General features: G+C 41.0%; 1 protein-coding gene across 1 annotated transcript in view; it reads left to right on the top strand.

The window, feature by feature from the left end:
• The first annotated feature begins 4,749 nt into the window (after positions 1-4,749).
• tln2a (talin 2a) overlaps positions 4,750-19,439 on the top strand; it is a 36,083-nt gene continuing 21,393 nt past the window's right edge. Inside the window, exons 1-13 of the mRNA XM_030764697.1 lie at positions 4,750-4,947; positions 10,959-11,006; positions 13,913-14,081; positions 14,614-14,711; positions 15,173-15,302; positions 15,552-15,704; positions 15,843-15,985; positions 16,518-16,645; positions 16,962-17,025; positions 17,210-17,314; positions 18,027-18,182; positions 18,496-18,597; positions 18,821-18,897. Coding sequence (XP_030620557.1) covers positions 13,946-14,081; positions 14,614-14,711; positions 15,173-15,302; positions 15,552-15,704; positions 15,843-15,985; positions 16,518-16,645; positions 16,962-17,025; positions 17,210-17,314; positions 18,027-18,182; positions 18,496-18,597; positions 18,821-18,897 — 1,292 coding nt within the window. The 5' untranslated portion in view covers positions 4,750-4,947; positions 10,959-11,006; positions 13,913-13,945. The remainder of the gene's footprint in view (positions 4,948-10,958; positions 11,007-13,912; positions 14,082-14,613; positions 14,712-15,172; positions 15,303-15,551; positions 15,705-15,842; positions 15,986-16,517; positions 16,646-16,961; positions 17,026-17,209; positions 17,315-18,026; positions 18,183-18,495; positions 18,598-18,820; positions 18,898-19,439) is intronic.

Genomic DNA, 19,439 nt, shown 5'->3' with positions numbered 1-19,439 from the left:
CAGCTTTAGTTTAGGCAAATACAGGCGTTTTGCATGTTGAACTATAGCCATAGGATAAGTTGGAGGCTTTATGGTGACGCTGAGTTCAGGATACATTCTGCGTTCTGCCATATGCCATATGCCATAAGTTCATGTGCCATCAACACCCTGTATTATAATTGTTTGTTTACCAACCTACTGCATGCTGATTTCAATCTTAGTCCAGTTTTGTATGCACCTGTATTTGATGCCTCATTTATACATAGACAGCAATGCATGTCTGAATGTAACCTCCACTCATGTAAGAGTTATAATTAGCATTAGTAACACTGGGTAGGCTGGTAGAAGGACCTTAGCTGGAGAGAACACTGCACACAACTGCCAACAGCAACTGACAAAATACTGCATGCTGCTTTAAGAAGGAGAAATCTATGCTTCTCTGTGAGAAGCAGAGCTCTGACCACAGCTACCGAGACATCTTCTCAGTGTCTGCATCTCTGTTTGTCTTCCTGTCTCTCACTATGCTCAGGCGGATAGATTGTTCATGGCTTCTCTCTCACATGGCAAATGAACGCATGTCTCAGTACTAAGTGTGTCTCTCTGCTGTTTATGCCTGGTTGGCCTTTGTAGAGTGTTTGCTCTGATAGGCCCTTACTGCTTATGATAAAGGCAGATTACTTAAATGATCTGTGATGCTAAAGAACTCTGGTAATGAAGGGGAGCTGGCATTTGCTGAAAAATCCCTCTGAAGCTCACCCCAGCCACACTCCATCGATCAGCCCTGACTGCCACTGCAGTGTTCTCTCTGTAACGTGAGACAATGCTCAGTGATTTGCTGACACCCGAGATGTGACAGCATTCGATCACCTCAAGGAACGCTGGTAGATTATGAATACTTGTGGTCTATCTCAATCATTTAACTGTTGGAAGCTGCTTCTTTCTTTTTTTTAATGGATTGACAGCATCATTTGTATTTTAACATTTGCTTTGATGGAAAATACATTTTGCATCAACAAAACAAGAGATATCTGGAGCACTTGCTTCCTTTGGTCTGATTCTTTAATGTGTTATCTGATCGTGCAAGATGTCCTTTATTTCAGAGTCACTCAGAGTTCATTGTCAGAACAGAATAACTTAAACCCTATTTAGGTTCTCTTAGAAGGTTTGATAACTGATTTGTGCCTTTTGTTTGATCTCTCTTTTGAACAAGATACATATTTCAAATGCATCTGATAATGTTTACAAGGCAACACTCAATAGGATATAACACTTTTCTTAAATATATATATATATATATATCTGGAGCCTTAGCAGCATTTGAGTCCAGAGCGATACTGGACACCGCTCTATGAATCAGGGGTTCGACTCAGGCCAGAGGCTGTGTTCTTCTGCCTGTTGGCTGTAAGAGGATCCAGGTCACGGAGCTATAGAGGGCTGTGCTGGCCCGCTTCTATTGCTGGCTCTGACTCTGTCTGCTGGCTCACTCTACTTGCCTGTCATGATGGTGAGGCAAACGCCAGAAACGCTCCATTAGCAGGTGTGTACAACTAACAGCACAGAGACACTACAAGGGTGTAAGCAAGCCACCCTCAAAAGCAAACGCTTTACCTCATTAGTGGTAGTGAGAAGAGTCAAGGAATATCCTAAGCCTGTGATTCAGAAGAGATCTGTTGTTAGCTGTTTGCTGGACAGTCTTTTTGGATCTTTTTGGAAGTCTTTTTTCTAGGGTGATGCAGTGGATGAACATCTAAAGGTGCTGCAAGGTATGTACCTCTTTGGTTTTTATGGTCAACGGGTTTTATTTATCAGACTTCAGGATGGATTTTCCCTCTACTATGGGCTTGCCACAGTTACCCAGTTTCCTGTATTAGAAGAAACTAGAGACTGGGGTTGGTTCTTCTGGCCTGAACTTGACTGGGTGATTTGGCAGTGCTGGAGTGGGAATTCCCCTACTTTGTGTGGTAGAGAGCAGCAATCTACATTGGGTTTGGAATAGGAACCCCGACCCTTTGATGGGCTATACTGAGTTTTCTTGTTAGGGATGTCTTGACAGACTATTCATCTGCACATTTCAGGGAAGACCTAACCTTCATCCAAGATCAAGTCTGTCGTCTCCATGGTTGCCTACCTCAACCTAAAGCGATGCTCTAACTGGTGCTGCATTTCCATCTAAGTAGTGAATCTGAAGTATGTTTTTGAGAACTGGACTACTTACCGACTAGGGAAATTTGTTTTGCAGACATCCTACCACCAGAACATATCCCAGACTGGATTCCTTTGTATGTACCTCTAGATATAACATACGTGGATGTGATTATTGATAACTAATATGACTTATAAATGAGTCAGTCAGACCCTTCTTCTGAACATGCCCTGAATTCTTAGATGAAATTATCTAAAAGGCCAATACTACATGCACTTTTTGGCATCTCTGGATCTTGTGGGCAAGATCCCTGGGATGAAGTGCTGTTGAACTTCACTCTTAGGATAGAGAGCAGTAGTTGCAAAAGTCTTGATATATTAAAGTACATGCTAGTTTAAAACAGTTGGATACCTTATCTGAAATGCCCTGAGGTTTGTTAAAACAGTAGACCAGTAAATATTGGTTTGCACACTGGTCTGTTGGCTTACAGTGCACATGATCGCTCAGTACCAAATCTGTGCTCTTTTTGGATGACTATGATTTTCATTCAATAGACTATGCTGTTAATCAGTTTGGTTAGTTTTGAATTGTGCACCAGAGTTTCTTTGTCATGTCCAGCAAGTTCAGGTTAGCTTCAGTGTCTTCATTTTGTTCTAGCGATGAAAGGCTAATGTTTGAAATAGTACTTTAGAATCTGAAGTAATGGGTCAGACCTTTCTTGTTATTTGAATTTGGAGCAGCTGCAGTAAGGCGGCAAACTAAAGTAAATCACCTGCAGTGTAAGGCATAAAAAAAAGAAGAAGAAGAAGAAGAAGAAAAGAAAAGGAAAGAAACATAACTAACCGGAACCACGCTCTTCACTCACTCTCTTGCTCTTTTAGGGGGGGACTAAGAACAACCAAAGGGAGAACTCTGACTGCCCCTGTACTGGAATTTGACTTGGTAGAGAGATTCAGACTTCATGGACCTTCAGGTTGACAGAGGTTACCTGCCTGAGTTATGGAGAGGTTCAGTGTGCTTTTTTGCAGTACCATGTTAAAGAGGGCTCTGTAAACCTTGCTTTAATAACAGCATTTGGCTTTATTTAAATGTCACTTTGAGTTTACTGGTTAGTAATCAGAATATTTATTCGAATTCTGTTGTTCTTGACATCTTGGGATTTTCTTGTTTGTTTGAAAGACCGGTCACTGTTGCAGAAAAGTGGAAAGTTATTGCAGTGATCTGGTTGCTGGTGATCATTTTAAACTTGAAATCATTTGGGGTTGTCCCACTCTTAACACTTGAAAAACCTGACACTACTACATTCAGTAAATGCACTCCTCCTAAAATAGATGAACTGCTTGTTAGTGCACATCAGTTACACAAAGCACTGTAGCCCATTGCCTTTGGCCCAACCTCTGTCCCTAAAACTGGAAGGACCTGATGGCACACTGAGCCTGGAGTACGTCTGATGGTGTTTGGCATGGTATCTTCAATAGCACTATATAAGGCCATCTATTCTGTGTTTATGAGTGAGGGCAGCATTATTGGGAATGGGGCCAGGCTCAGCTGCTTTGTAGCTGGGGACAGGGAGTCAGTCTGACCTGGGGGCCCTCTCCACTGCTCTTTGCCTGAGAGTTTTTTAAAGCCGCGTCATGAGAGCTCCAGCTGGATTATATTACATGCGGACAGCTCGGCGTTAATCAAATGGCTGAAAATAGCCTTTTATTTGTGTGACATGCTCTGAGAGCCCACTAATGCAACTAAATGGATACAACAGACTAAGACTAGCCTGTTCAAACTCTTAAAGGAAGTGTCTGTATGAGATGTGGCAGCTCTGTATCAAAAATCTTTATATATTTTACTTCATTTGTGCTTTGTTGTTGCTTTTTTTCAGTTATAGCTCTTCTTCTGCAATGACATAAGTCTAAGACGTATTACGGGGCAACTGCTAACTCTTTGCTAGCACTGGACAGTTATTAAAGACTTAATGACATTCTAGTGGTAGGCCTATTACAATTATTCTTGTATCAAGAGCTTAGATCTACATTTAGATTTTATTGTCACTGGATCTTTCGTTCAAATTTCACGTATCACTTGGTTTTGCATGTGTGTGTGTGTATGTATGTATGTATGTATGCTTTGTTTTGTTGTTTTTCTTATTTCTTACTTTTCTTGTGATGTGTAGCCGGAAGTGAATCTTTAGCGACATTATGTAAACATTTAATTTATATTGTTTATACGTATTTATACTTCATTTTCCTATTTTAAAACTTGCAGTTTCATTTTTTCAATTTGTCAAATAAACATTCCCACTATTTAAACTTGAGGTTTAGTAATATATATCCTCACTAAGCTGTCGTTAATATACTTATCTTAAGTGAAATTTTAGAGGACAGAACAGAATGCTACTTGTTTTTCATTGGAATAGCTTCTTTGCGACGTGGCTAAAAGTGTCTAATACCAGTCTAGTTAAACGGTTAAACGAGCTGCACTGTCAGAGCAAATACAGTCATTAACAGACCTAGCGGTGGGAGGGCATGTTGGCTGGGCTACAGAGAGGCGTCTCTGAACGGGGGTATGGGGGTCGGCTGACAGAGGTCTTGCTTTGATGTGACGTTGAATTCGTAGACACATACTGCTGGTAGTTTTAGCAGGAGGACCTTGGAAGATTGTCCATATTGAAAATGTGGTTCTGTAATGGTATGGAACAGATGAAACTTGAATCAGTGAGGAGTTACCTGAATTTGGTTTTGCTGATTCCCAGTTCTTAGACTATACGGTTAATGGTGTGTATCTGAAGTCACCCTCCGGAGCACATTTGTACTTAACATAATGAAAAACTGGTGAGTTGCACATGTCTGTGTGGTTCAGTTGTTTTCATGGTCCTTTCTTGGGATCATAGCTTCAACTCAGTAAGTCCAATTTACTCTCTGCATTCCTAGCTTTGTTTCATTATGACAGGAATGCTCAGAAGGTTTGGGATTTATTTGTGTGTTTTGTTGTTCTCACGGCTGAGAGGAATCTTCTCTGTGTTTAAAATGCCATTAGTCTGAGGAGGAATGAGGAGGAATTAATTTTAAACTTGCTCTTTTTCAAGTCTCTTACCTAAGTAGGCTCTCTTGCAGCCATTGGATGCCAATCTGCTTTAGCCCTAGTCTGTTTCTCCGTTCCCAGAACTAGAGCAGTCTTTTTGTTGTGTGTATTTTAAGTTAGAAAACAGCACCAGGGAAGCCCACTTGCTGATTGGTCATGGTCCTGGGGACAGGTTGGGATTAGGCCCAGTTGGCACTGAACTGCAGGTAAACAGAGAGATCTGCGACCTGCGTATGTATGCTGTAATATCAGATTTAAAGAGACTGTCTAAGTGGTGTCTTTCCTGAGCCTTACCATTGTTTTTTTTGTTGTTGTTGTTTTATTTCGATTAGTCCAAAGTGATTGGCCTCCTTCCAGATAAGTCTACTTTAACAGGACCCAAAACAAGTCCCTTTTGTATCTCACTTTGAATATACCCATCATAAGCTAGTTGCTCGTGAGAGCACCTTTTGAATGCACAAATTCATGCCCAGGTGTCCACAACACAAGACAATAGCATTAAAAGGATTAGTGCTAGACAGATTAGTGGACACTGTCGTAGCCGGGCAATGACAGACTACTATCTAGTCAAGACACTGTTCTCTTGTACCTCTCTAGAAGTATACAGACATAAGTATGAGGGTGCGTTATTCTGCCCTCTGAAACTTTTGACACTGTCTGATTTTTGTTGTTGTTGATATTTTCTTTTCTTTAAAGTAGTCTCACTTTTTTCCAGCTCTGTTTAACATCAGATACATATGACCGTTTAGCGGTCTGTGCATTGCATGCGTTTATTGCCTAATGCTGGTTGGAATGTCCCCTCACTCCCCCCGTTGTTGAGTTGGTATTCCTGTTGTAAGGTAATCTGGGCTGGAAGCTGATGGAGTTTTGCTGATGCAGCGAAAATAGCGTCCATCTCTTCAAGACCATGCTGCTCTGTTTACTGGGTGCTACTTGCTAATTACTAACCATGTCAGCACCTCACTGGCAGCATAGCCATAGAGCAGAGCAGTTCATCTGGACCATCAGTGCTCACAGTATCTGGGCTTTAGCAGTGCAGAATGAATGGTATAGCAATCATTCGTATTGTCTGTTTGTCATATTTTTATCGCAGAAATGCTGAGTCACTATTACTTTATCTGTGGACATAGGAGTGTTTTGTCATTTTGCAATTTCCACTGTCATTCAGTTTCAGTTTGTGAGGCAGACACGTGGACTACTATCAGATACACATTTGTATTCATGTCTTTATATATACCAGTCTGCCTCTCTACCTTTCCTGCTTCAGAATAGGCCAGTGGGCCACAGGAAGGACTCATAAATCTTTAATTCATATTTAAATCGAGGAGTAAGTTTCACTTGTGAGAGTGTCAGAGTAGTTTATGACAAGTGGTCAGATTGCCACAGGAACTGCCACAGGAACAAGAACTTTCAATTTTTTTCACCCAAGTACTGTGGCATTACATTGAATAATCTTTGGTTGCTCATCTAAAATCATTCTCTTTCAGGTTTCTTGTCCCGTTGCTACGAATCGTAAATCAATATCCACGATCAGTCAGAGTGCTGAATTTTGGAATGTGCTTGGAGCTATGTTCTGTCTAATTAATTGAGACAAATAAGGTGTACGTAGGTAATAATGTCGTGTCAGTTTCCCAGTGCCTCGTTGGAGACTGAGATCCTGTGGAAACCAACACAAAAGCTGCAGCCGTGGCTTTTTTTGTTGCTGTGATGCAGGCAGGAATGGGTGGACAGAACTGAGACGGCGAGACAACTGCGGGATAACGGAGTAACTTTTTATGAAAAGAAATGACAAACTCTTCCTTGTTTATGTGAGAAGTTTGATCATCAGACGGTTTCCATTATCTCATGTTCCACTGTCACGTGGCTCTTGAGTGAAGCTTGTTAAAATTACAGTGCTTTGTGCTGGCAGCTGTATTGCATGTAGTTCAGTTGCTGTTAAAGCTGTTAAAAAGTAGCCTGATGTTTTGAGGTTTGATTTAATTCAAATGTCCTTAATTGTGTGACCACATTCAATATAGGTTTTTATGTTTCCGGGGCGGGGTGTGATGACAATCTTTGAAAAAGTGGATGACTACTGTTAGAATATCTGCAGGACCGGGTGGGTAGTGACAGAAATGTTGAGAACGCTGGTGGGCGTAGAATTTAAAAAACAGTCCCACACACAGCTATGTATTTATATTTCCAGACACATCCCTCAAAGTGTTGCTGTGGCAATCCTTAAGAGCTAATTTCTTTCAAGTGAGAAGATGTAGGGATATTTATGGATGAACCTTTCATTGAAGAATACAAGTCAAAGCCAAAATGTTGCTCCCAGAATTTTGGGCACTTTTTTGGGGCACAGAGTACGTAACGAATTTCCTATTCTGAGTCGCTTCACAAAGACTCGCCGCCTCTTCAGGTGAGGGTCACGGTTCCAGGATCAGGCGCTGATGAGTGGTTATGGGTGAAGGACAGTCCTAAGTGAGCATGAGGTTCTTTATGTGGAGGAGGTTTAGAGTATGCAGCCCATTTAAGCCCCTTACCCTAGTAGTGTTCTGAGAGTGCTGGCATGGTACCAACAGAGTCGGTTTAAACTCAGCCACCCAGATGCCAGTCATTCCTGCCATGCCAGAGACACTTATGCCTGCTGTTCAGGGGCTCTCCTGTTGCACTGCCCGCTACGCTTGACCAGGCTCCCTCACACAGCACTGAGCCAGTCACTTTGTCGTCAAAAAAACGCTCCGACTTTCTGAATTTCTTACTACTGTGTGTGTGTTTGCGTTTGTTGTCACATATCACTTACAACATTCAGCCTAAAGGCACTTATAATAAAGCAATGTTCAAGTATATATCTACTGTGTGGTGTTGCGCTGCAGAGACATTTTAAGGAGACTGGCCAGAATAAGTAAAATTAATTTCAGTGACGTGTAAGATTTTGTTCTCCTTTTAATCAACCTCCTTGTTACTAGTGTTAGACAGAGCAGTTTTTTGTGCTATATGCCAGTTGTTAATTGTCCTGACTGAAATGCAGTGCATCTTACATTCCATACTATGACAGTGTTGTTACTACAGTGTGGAATGCTACACATAGGGCATCTTGCATATCAAACCATAAACACTCTCTAAGTCCATCTAAGATTTCATCCATGCATTAAATCAATGGCAGAAAAAAAAACAGAACTTTGGGTTTGTCTGTCTGTCTGTCTCTACTCTAAGAATGAGACAAAATCAAGTTTGTAGATAGTTCTTAACCTTTACTCTGACAGACCTTACTTGAGCTGTACAAACAATGCTTCAATCTCAATCTAAACAGTTTTCCTCCATCTTATTCATGTAGTTTTCTGAGCTGATCTGTGGCTTTAATTTAAAAAAATCACCTCCACAAACACACAAACACTCAGTAAAATACAAACAGGCTATGGTTCTATTTTGCATTGGTTTTCCTCTTCTCAGTTGCTTATAGTGGATTAAACATGCTCTCTGCTGACCTTCTGCCCTCTACAGCAAGACATTCAGCAGCTGTGGCCCAGATGTTCCTAGTCCTCAAAAGCTCTGAGAAAAATGATCTTACCTCTGGAAACACAGAGGAACTCAATACACCACCTCACTACTCATGTCTAAGGATCTTATTATATCACAACCGATAGTTTCAGTCCTTACCAGTAGAGAGTGTGTGTCAGTGCTTGTGCATGCTATCTAGGCCAGGGTCATTTTTAGGGGTTGATTAATTTGCACATGAGGAAAATCTCGTGTTCAGCTCTCGGTGTCAGTTGTCTCACGTGTTCCCCCCAAAACTCAAAGATATAAATTCACCTGTATGGACTGGCCTGACTTTGAGCTGGAGGAAACAGCCCCTGTAGTGTGTGCGTTTATGTGGTAATCACTATTGTTTGCCTGTGCCAGCCTGGAAATTAAGGGTGAATTCCTGCAGAGGGGCCAGGCTATATGCACTCAAGCTGTGCATGTCAAATGTAATAAGTTCTGCTACCAGTGCAGTTTCTAACCAGAAAGAGCAAGCCCACCCCTAGGAAAAGTATGCTTTTAATCTTGAATATTGTGATGCCTCTATATTTGAGCACTGTATTTGAGCGTTCACTGATACTAATGTGTCTGCAGGACTGTATTGTCTCCTGTTGGATGTGAAAAGAGGGGTCAACCACATCATGCATCGAACAGAGGAGATTTTTGGAGTAGGCATTGTATCCCTCTGATCTCCTCTGTTGATTGCTCTCTTCCTCTCTCAGTTTATGGGGATCCCACCCCCCCAACCCCCCGTCTCTGAGTGGGCTTCGATCTAAGATTAACTCTGTACAATCTGCTGACCTCCTATCCTCTGATAGAAAGATACTGAGAGCGTTGCATTTACTTCACCTACACAACATTTCACAGAATGAATACTTTGTATTTCTGAAAGAATGCTCTTCAACTTTTGAACGATTTGCTTGTGACTTCATTCAGTGTTCAAAGTTCAAATAAGTTTTTCTTTGTGTGTGTGTGTTTCTTTTAAGTGCCATTTACTGAGGAGAACATTTATAGGAAACGGGTGATTTAATTTAGGAGTTCGCGGTGAGGGGTTGGTCACATTTTGCTGTTTGGTGTCTATTGAAAAGGGAATCCAGTGAAAACTGACCATTGTTATAAATCCCAGGACAAACAAAGGTTACCAGATGTTAGTCAGGTTAAATGTGAAATATTCCCAAACAGACCATGTGAAACTCATTCCACAACCATTTTGTGTTTATCAGCTCAGAACTAATGGAACAGACAGTTTGTCCAGTTTTAGCCCACGGTCTGTACCGGGAAACAATTTCTGTGTAGCTAGATGTGTTAGCATGTTTTTTTACTGAATCGTCAATCCATAAGTCCATCAGTTGTGATCCTGTTTATAGAAAGAGTACACAGACCTTTCCCTGCTACACTCAATCCATTGACCTTGCTTCAAAGTAATATCAGCACAGAGACTGCTGCCTTTTCAACACACATTCATAGACAAACAGAAACGGTACATGTGAGTATGGAAGGGGGCAAATGGAATAGATGGAGAGAATTAAAAAGACAGGGACTCTCTTTGGACTAAAGAGAAAGATTATAAGGGAGTATTTGGCATTAGGCTGGGTTTTATACTTGCAGAATGTACTTTGCTAAGTTTTTGTAATCTATGTGGCATCAGCTCACTAAAAAGCAGAGTTTGACTACAAGCAGTTCTTAAATCATCTTTAAATGAGATTGGTCTCTGTTTCTGATTAGTAGGCCTATATTAAAACCAGTGTGAAAACATGTAAACCACCATCAAAAGGCCTGTTGAGTAGATGTCACGGTGCATAAATCTTTCATGTGATTTCATTCTCTGTATTTCAGTATTTATCTTGTCTGTCTGTATTTGATCAGAAAGGAACTTTGGAGTCTGATGGTTTATTAAACCCTTGTCACTTTATGCTTGCCACAAAAGTTCACTAATATTAGTTTTCAGTTTTTTTGCTGCATAAAAAAATGTAACAAAAGAGTTTCCTTTTATATTATTCCTAGACAGATGGCCCACTGGCCCAAGTAACTGGCCCACTCTCCAAACATCAGTAAACCAATGGAATGTTGAGTTTGTTTGTTGTGTACTTTGTTGTGTTCTTAAGTTTCCATGTTAACCACACGACCAATGGGAACCCTGAGACCCAAACTAATACTTGGACTCCTTGCCACCAGCTGCCACTGAGAGATTTCCATATTTGTCATTCTGTATCATTGCACTGTTTGTTTGTCTTACCATTGTCTCTCTGTCTCTCTACAGCTCTGAAGATCTGCAGACATCCAGGGCTGTGTAAGCCTCAGCTTTACGGTACGTAAGTCATACGCACATCTATGCATACACATCTTACACTTACATGAGTAAAGAACTCCAACAGGAGTCCCCCTGCGCATGAACCTGTCCATGGATACCCTTATTACTTTGATCAGCTCTAGTCATTCTGAAAATGCTTTTATTTGGCTTCAGTTTGAGGGACCTATGGAAGCCTCTGTAGATCTCTCAGTATGGATGGATAATGATTACTTTTTCCTTCTTCCTACTGATTTGGATCAGCAGTGGATCAGAATATCTAACTTCTGGTGGGAAGTCAAATGATTAGTTATGAGTTGTCAGAAGCATTCTGGGAGTGTTGTGTAGCTCTTAACCGACAGCATGGAAACGTCAGGTTCAAAGTCATGTTAGTGAACCTGGATGGCATCCAGAACAACCACTGTTATCACTGAATGAGCGTGTGTTTCAGAGAAAAGAGTGAAAATCATTTTCTGTGCTAGGCCTTTCCAAGTTGGTCCCTGCTGTAACATTTTGTAAGACCCAGTTGAAATAATGATTTTGCTCAGGTGTGTCTTGGTGCACTCCAGCATGATAATGTGCTGTACCCCAAAAGAGGAACTGCAAAGTTTTCAGAAGAATACTCCAGAGCATTGTATTAATGAGCACAGAACCTCATCTTACCTCTGCAGAGCGCATTTTGTTGAAATAGAAATGCGGTTATAGCAAGGACAAGATGATCCTGTTCAGATCTAATCTCAAAAAAGATCTAGTCACTTCAAATGAATGTATAAAAAATAATCATTCCACTTGAAGTTAATATATAAAATCTTAAATGGCATACCAAAGCACTCAAGAGCAATCTAACTAAAATTCCATTAACCTTCTTGAATGTTATTTTTCATAACTGCATGTACCTTCTAGCCTTTGATGAGAGTTTAATTGCATTAATGAGCTCTTTTGTCCTGTTGCCATGGTTATAAATATCTCTCTGTTATCTAGAGGAGTTTGGGACATGCTTGGTAAGTCATGCTTGACCAGCTGAGCACAGCTTGCCTTCCTGGGTTCCCTAGCAACCTGAGTTTGTGTATTGAAAAGGTCTATTAGTAAGTCACGGGTGGTGATGTCTTTTTCTAATCGCAGAGACTAGAAGAGGAGCTTGTAGAAATCAAACATGGATAACATATAAAATTGTGTTTCCGTCTTCTCTCCCCTAGCATCTAAACCACACATTCTTCACAAGACATGAGTATGATAACATGAATTTAAAATGTTGCATTAGAGCTATAGTATCACTTAACTATACAATACCTTAAGTGTCCTCAACCAGAAAGTTTCTGCAGTACTTATGAAATCTTTACAACAGACTGCTCTCATATTTCTTGAGTATCCATATTGAGGAGCCAAGTCTAAGCTCATACATGGAGTCATTTTAAAAAGGTGATATGAGAAATGTGTTTTGTATGTGTCATTCATTGATTACGCAGCTGGTCACTTCATTTTAAGTTATTTAAATGACAAAGTTCCTTATGAGACTGAGATATCACTCATTTTTTTCGTATTAGTATTTGGGTAGTATTACTTATCGGAAACCTTGGCATAGATGGATGAAGCTACTCAGCAGAGACTGATCAGTGTAAAGCATTTTCTTAACTTGTGTCATTGACGAGAGTTTTCTCTATCTTGCCACGAATGGTATTTTCCCTGGGACTGTCTTCCTTTAAATAAAATCAGTCTGTCGCAGCCTCACTGGGTTGTTCTCTCTGAGTTTTTAGACAGTGAGCTGAGCAGGTTGTCCTGTGATTCCAGGTGTTTAGCCTGGACAAACAGAGATAGAGTTTAACATAACAAGCAGCAAGAAAACCTCCTGCCCTTTGACTGGAACAGATTCCCGTCCTGTGCCAACATCGTTCAAACCAGTGCCAACTATGTAAGGTCATATAGTACAGCACATAGGCATAAGACAAGATTAGCCTCAGCCTGCAACTGTGCATACCCATGTCAGATACTTACTCTAATGTCTTAGTTTGTTCTGGTTTCTAAGTGGCAATAGACTTTAGACTCTGTTTAAGAGTTTTAAAGTGGCTGTAGTTTACAGAATGAGTTTTTCCCAGGTCTAGTCATTACTGTGGCAGCATTTTATGTGCTGTTCTCCCAAAATGGGTGAAATGTACTCTGGTGAGTGTTGTAACTGCTTTTCTGATTTTGATAATTAGTTTTTAGTGAGTGTTGTGTGAGTGACAGTGTGTTTGTGTGTGACAGTGTGTTTATTGGTATGAAATAGAAAAAGAGGGAGAGTGTGGCAGTGTTTGCCACACAGACTGCAAGATTCCAGATACCAAGTTAATGAAATCTGCGAGGTTGATATTCTGCTAAGAGGAATTGTGCAGACTACACTATCTTAACTAATGAGTTCTGTGCGTGTGTGAGAAGGAGAGACACACTTTGCAAAAGTAGGGAGAAAAGCTCACTCACTGAATTTGGATGAGGTACAGAAATACAAACACACACTGTAAGATAGCATTAGCTGAAATGACATTTCATGCTGAAGGGCACAATCTGTCCTAAACATACAGTGAAACCTGTGGCCCCCTTAACTCACACACACACACACACACACACACACAGATATGGTTCTTTCTCCCTGTTTATCTCTCTTTTTCTCTCTAGAAGTGCAGGTCATAGTTTTATTTGAGATTGAGGTCAGTACGTCAGGCACTTTTCCTGTGCTGTTCTCTGCCACACTGTGTCCTGTGCACATCGTGGTTTTAGTCCAGCACTACAGATCTACTCTGTTTCATCCAGAGGATTTGTTCAAAAGAGGCACTGTTGTTCATTTAGGAATTACTGGCTTTGTAACATACATTACCTTATTTTCTACAGGCAAACACATGGTACACATTTGTGTCTTCTTTCATCCTTTCTCTTTTCTCCCCCTTTTCCAACAGGTGCCGAGTGTTTGTAGCTCCTCAGCAGGCAGGATGGTGGCGCTGTCTCTGAAGATATGCGTGCGGCAGTGCAACGTGGTGAAGACTATGCAGTTTGAGCCGGCCACTGCTGTGTATGATGCATGTAGAGTGATCAGAGAGAGAGTACCAGAGGCTCAGACTGGACAGGGTCAGTGACGTTACATGACCTCTCACAACTGCCCCTGCTCACAATTTACCTACACCATGAATAAACAGTGAATCTTTTATGCAGTATATTGGTACTGTATGGTTACATACTGTGTGGTTAAGTGGCACTGACAGGAGATTTAATTTGGCCAAATACACAGTCAGAGATATTTGTTTGTTAAACGATAGTCATGTAAACATGGTAACTGGGTCCAGCAGACATCTATTAGACTAGTCTAAATGACTATGTCTGTCGTCATTATGCATGCGTGTTTGCAAACATTTCAGTATTACGTTTATTGTCATTATAGACGATGATGTTCATGTTTGTGCTGCACAGTATTAATGTACAAATGTTTGTAGAAATTTGTGAACAGTAGAAAAGATGTCCCACAGTCTTAAAAGGGGTAGACTCTTAAGTGTATTTGAGGTTTTTATTGACAATACTATACATTCTTTTGTTTAAGGGTGTAAATGCTTTTTCACAGGAGTGATGTGAGTGTGAGGTGAACGGTCTGTTGTATGTGTTTCAGCTTCAGAATACGGACTCTTTCTGTCCGACGAGGACCCAAGGAAAGGCATCTGGCTGGAATCAGGAAGAACCTTGGATTACTACATGCTGAGAAATGGGGTAAAGCTCCCACACACAGGCTAAATGTTTTCTTCATATGGTGTGGGAAGACTGACGGATGATTAGAGCATTGTGTGTGTTCAGACTCCCAGATTGCTCATCCGTGTGACTGACGGATGATTAGAGCATAGTGTGTGTCCAGACTCCCAGATTGCTCATCCGTGTGTGAAGGATAAGTGCACAGGTTACTAGGCAGTGTTTATGTTCTCCCTCAGAAAGATGAGTTTGTGTTTGTCTGAGTGTGACAGATGAAATGGCTGGATGGTTTCGATAAATAAATAGGAAGCCTGAGCTTTAAAAATGATTGAAAAGGTTTGCACATCTTTTTATTTATAAAAAGAATCCACGCCAGATGAATTCAACAGAGTCAAACGAAGCTCTTTTGGGGGGGGGGGGGGGGGGGGGGGGGGGGGGGGGTGTAACATATGTTTGTTATCTCTCTCTCTGTCTTTTTCTTTCAGGATATTCTGGAATACAAGAAAAAGCTGAGGCCACAGAAGATTAAGATGTTGGATGGTGCTGTGAAGACCATTATGGTGGATGATTCTAAAACTGTGGGAGAGTTGCTGGTGACTATCTGCAGTAGAATAGGTATATTTGTTACTTTGTTAAACATTTCTTTGACATTGGTTATGTATTTTACTGACTGAAAAATATGACAATTCATTGCACCACAGATCCAAACAAACCTTGGATGACCCACTTTTACACAGGTCTTTGACAGAGACCTCACACCAGCAGTTTCCTCCCTTTCTCTCACACGCATACGCAGTCAGTCCATAAAGACACAGAGAGACTTAGCTTCTTTACCAGGCGGTCGTCTATTTTTTTTTATTTCAGGAATCACAAACTATGAAGAATATTCTTTGATCCAGGAAGTGGTGGAGGAGAAGAAGGATGAAGGGACTGGTACTCTAAAGAAAGACAGAACGCTACTCAGGGAGGAGAGGAAGATGGAGAAACTTAAAGCCAAATTGCACACAGATGATGACTGTGAGACGCTTCTAAATCCTAACTCGCACAGCCTCAGCAGAACCTCTTATTCTGCTGGAGGGTAATAAATTAACTGTCTCTTTCTGTTTTTCTCTCTCTCTTTCACTTTCTCTCTCTCTCTCTCTCTCTCTCTGACAGTGAACTGGTTGGACCATGGTCGTACGTTCAGAGAGCAGGGTGTGGATGAGAGCGAGACGCTCCTGCTGAGACGAAAGTTCTTCTACTCGGATCAGAACGTGGACTCTCGAGACCCTGTGCAGCTCAACCTGCTCTACGTGCAGGTCAGGTCTCCGCTGTCCTTACTGTCGCACTCTATTCACAGCACAATGAGCTTGGACTTTTGTGGTGCGTTTTATGGAAGGGATGAATCGCTGTTAGTTTTCTGAGACTATTAAAATCAGCAATGAAGTATAAGGGAGCACACATATTCTTTAATGAACTGAATCAATCGTTTCTACGTTATCAAGTCACAACCTAATAGCTTATTCAGTTATTACTTTTTATCCAGTTGTAAGTACTTGTGGAAATGATTACAGAAGCAGTTTGTTAATGAGTTCTCCTGTAGTTCTCTTCCTCTACTGCAGTTCACTGTCCTACACCTTAATCCTACAGTCCAATCATACGTTCTGACTTTATAACTGAACCCATACTGTTCAGTTTCAGTGAATATACTTTTACAAAAGCCATACACACAGAAAAGAAAAATCAATATCCCAGTCACCAGTTTCACCATGGCTTTGAAACTCGGTGTCTCTCGAGAAATATAGCGTTGTGTGTGGGTGCACCCAACCACGTGTCCTCTCTCTTTAACAGGCCCGAGATGACATCCTTAATGGATCTCACCCTGTGTCGTTTGATAAGGCGTGTGAGTTTGGAGGTATTCAGGCACAGATCCAGTTTGGCCCTCATATCGAACACAAACACAAGGCTGGATTCCTGGAGTAAGTCGGCCACATCCCTATCGTCAACCTGCGTTTTAGAACTCGCAAGTGTAGATGAGTCATTTCAGTTGCCAAAATAATGAAGTCATTTCACTTAAATACAACAAACACAGCATAATCAAGTGTGAATACGCTTTTATGTTTATTCATTCTGAATTATTATTTGTGTTATAGTGGTAATGTTTAGGAATTTTCACAGTGTGGGGTCTCCAAATGATCGGTACTCTGAATGATTTTTTTTTTTATATAACATTGTCCTAATTTGGCAAAACTGATTGGAAGTTTTTGTAATTCAGCAGTTGTTTTATTTTTCCAGCCTGAAGGAGTTCCTTCCTAAAGAATACATTAAGCAGAGAGGAGCAGAGAAAAAAATCTTTCAGGTGCGTCTAGTTTTTGAAGTCCATGGCTGAAAATAGACAATGTATTTTGTGCCCAGAGTGTCCTTTCTGTAACTATGCTTATCAAGCATGTAATGCTTTGTACGAACAAGTGATTTGTACACTAATTGGGTTGTTCTGCCTGAATGAGTTATTCACTGTAATGATTTTGTGTGAAATCCTGCAGGAGCATAAAACTTGTGGAGAGATGACTGAGATTGAAGCCAAAGTCAAATATGTGAAACTGGCTAGGTCACTCAGAACATATGGAGTCTCCTTCTTCCTGGTGAAGGTAGAGTGAGTGTGTCCTCCCTCTTGCTTGACTGTAGCCTTTATGAAATGTATTAGGGAGAAGGTCTCTTTCTTTCTGTCCATTTTTTTGTTTTTCTGTTTGTGCCAAACCACCTCCAGACAGGAATTCTAGTCTCTCTGTGTGCTGGATGGCACTGCTCCATAGCCCTCATGGGATTACTTCAGTCCACCTGAGCAGTAAAGTGGAGCAAATTTGTGTGTGTGTGTGTGTGTGTGTGTGTGTGTGTGTGAGTGTGTGTGTGTGATGTAGGAATAGCCTGAGCCAAAGACATGAAGTTTTTTTTTTGTTGTTTTTATTGACATTGTATGCTTCTGTTTTTTTTTTTTTTTTTAATCTTCTCTCTATAACAATACACACATGGTACTGCACTAGCAGCTAATACAAGATTAAAAATTGCATAGCTTTACATAATGAGGTTGTTCTAAAGCCTGTTTGGCGCACTTGTGCCTGCAGGCAGCCCTCAAGAACATTTTACCCCCTCTTTCATTTACTGCCTCTTTTATTTGGTCATTTAAATGGGTTAGAAATAATAATTACAAGTTGGAAAAAAGGCATTATTCCAACTATTTGTAAAGACTTCCAGGGCCCCAAGTGGACAATGCCCTGTAGAGCTCATATCCTGGCTATGTCCATATTGAGTTGTTTGTCTGAACCTTTTTTCTCTGCTCTCATGTGTTTTTTTTTTAATCAGGAGAAGATGAAAAGTAAGAATAAATTGGTCCCACGTTTGCTGGGTATAACCAAAGAGTCAGTGATGCGTGTGGATGAGAAAACCAAAGACGTGGTGCAAGAGTGGCCTCTGACTACTGTGAAGAGATGGGCAGCTTCACCCAAGAGCTTCACTCTGGTACTCATCTAAAGTGTCCGTATACATGTGTGTTTCTGTGTGTGTCTTACACGCCTACGCCCTGTGTCCTCGTTGGCTATGATTGTGTCTGAACCATATTACGGTCGGTTTTCTGAAAAATTGTTCCAGTGGCAAAAAACCAGCTAAAATAAAACTGAAATCTTTTCCAGAATCCAAATCCCAAATGGAAGGTTAAAGGGCAAAGCAATCAGCAAATGTTCTAAAATTAGATCATTCCCACTGTTGAAAATTTGCTCTGAATATGTGTTATGGGTTGATGCCTTTTTCATTGGGTTTTTGTTTCTCTACACAGGATTTTGGGGAGTATCAGGAAAGCTATTACTCTGTCCAAACCACTGAGGGAGAGCAGATTTCACAGCTCATAGCTGGTTACATTGACATTATTCTGAAGAAGGTTAGCCATAAAGCACCCATCTCTAAGCCTGAACAAGTCCATAACTGCCGATCTGTAGAGTCACAACACAAACAGTCAACCTATATATTCATCTGTATATTCACGGAGATGCTATTTTCGATATGAATAAAAGGCTTTGTGTCTGAAATGAAAACCATGTTGATAGGGAACATATGGAAGTGTTTCTGTATATAAAGCAAATGCCTGGGTCTTGATTCTATAGAAGCAGAGTAAGGATCGCTTTGGCCTGGAGGGAGATGAGGAGGCCACAATGCTCGAGGAATCAGTCTCACCGAAGAGGTACTGTATGTCAGCACACGCCATAAACTCACACACGCAGTATACCAGTTCATTTCCTATAGTTGATATACGTAATTTAGTATGATCCAAAACACACAGCCAGGTTACATTAGATCTATACACACTTCACACATGGATTTCTAGTCCCAGTAATAGTAACAACCTCATTTCCTTTCTTATTTTACCAATTTGCTGCCAATTAATGCTGAAAGCACATCCTTGATCAGATAGTGGTTGTTGACCAGAGGGAATGAAATGACAGATGGCAGAGGAAATCGTACAGCCTTATCTCCATCCCCTCATACGGCGTGTATTAACAGACTTTATCTCAATCAAGCTCTGCTTACATATCACAGGTGGCCTTCCTCCCTGCCCTCCATTCTTGGCCTTGTTTCTGTGTCTGTTTGAGTGTTGAGCCTGGGGCTGGGGCCGTGCAGGTGGCTTTACACAGTCGCAGTTTAGAAAATGTGTTAGCGCTACACTGCGCTGAATCTCTTGGCTGAGCAGGATCATACAGAATATAGTCCTCCGGAGTACTTTAC

The sequence above is a fragment of the Chanos chanos genome, chromosome 2, assembly GCF_902362185.1.
Source record: "Chanos chanos chromosome 2, fChaCha1.1, whole genome shotgun sequence".
Classification (NCBI taxonomy): domain Eukaryota; kingdom Metazoa; phylum Chordata; class Actinopteri; order Gonorynchiformes; family Chanidae; genus Chanos; species Chanos chanos.
The sequence above is the reverse complement of the archived record's forward strand: the minus strand, read 5'-3'. Positions and strand labels throughout refer to the sequence as shown.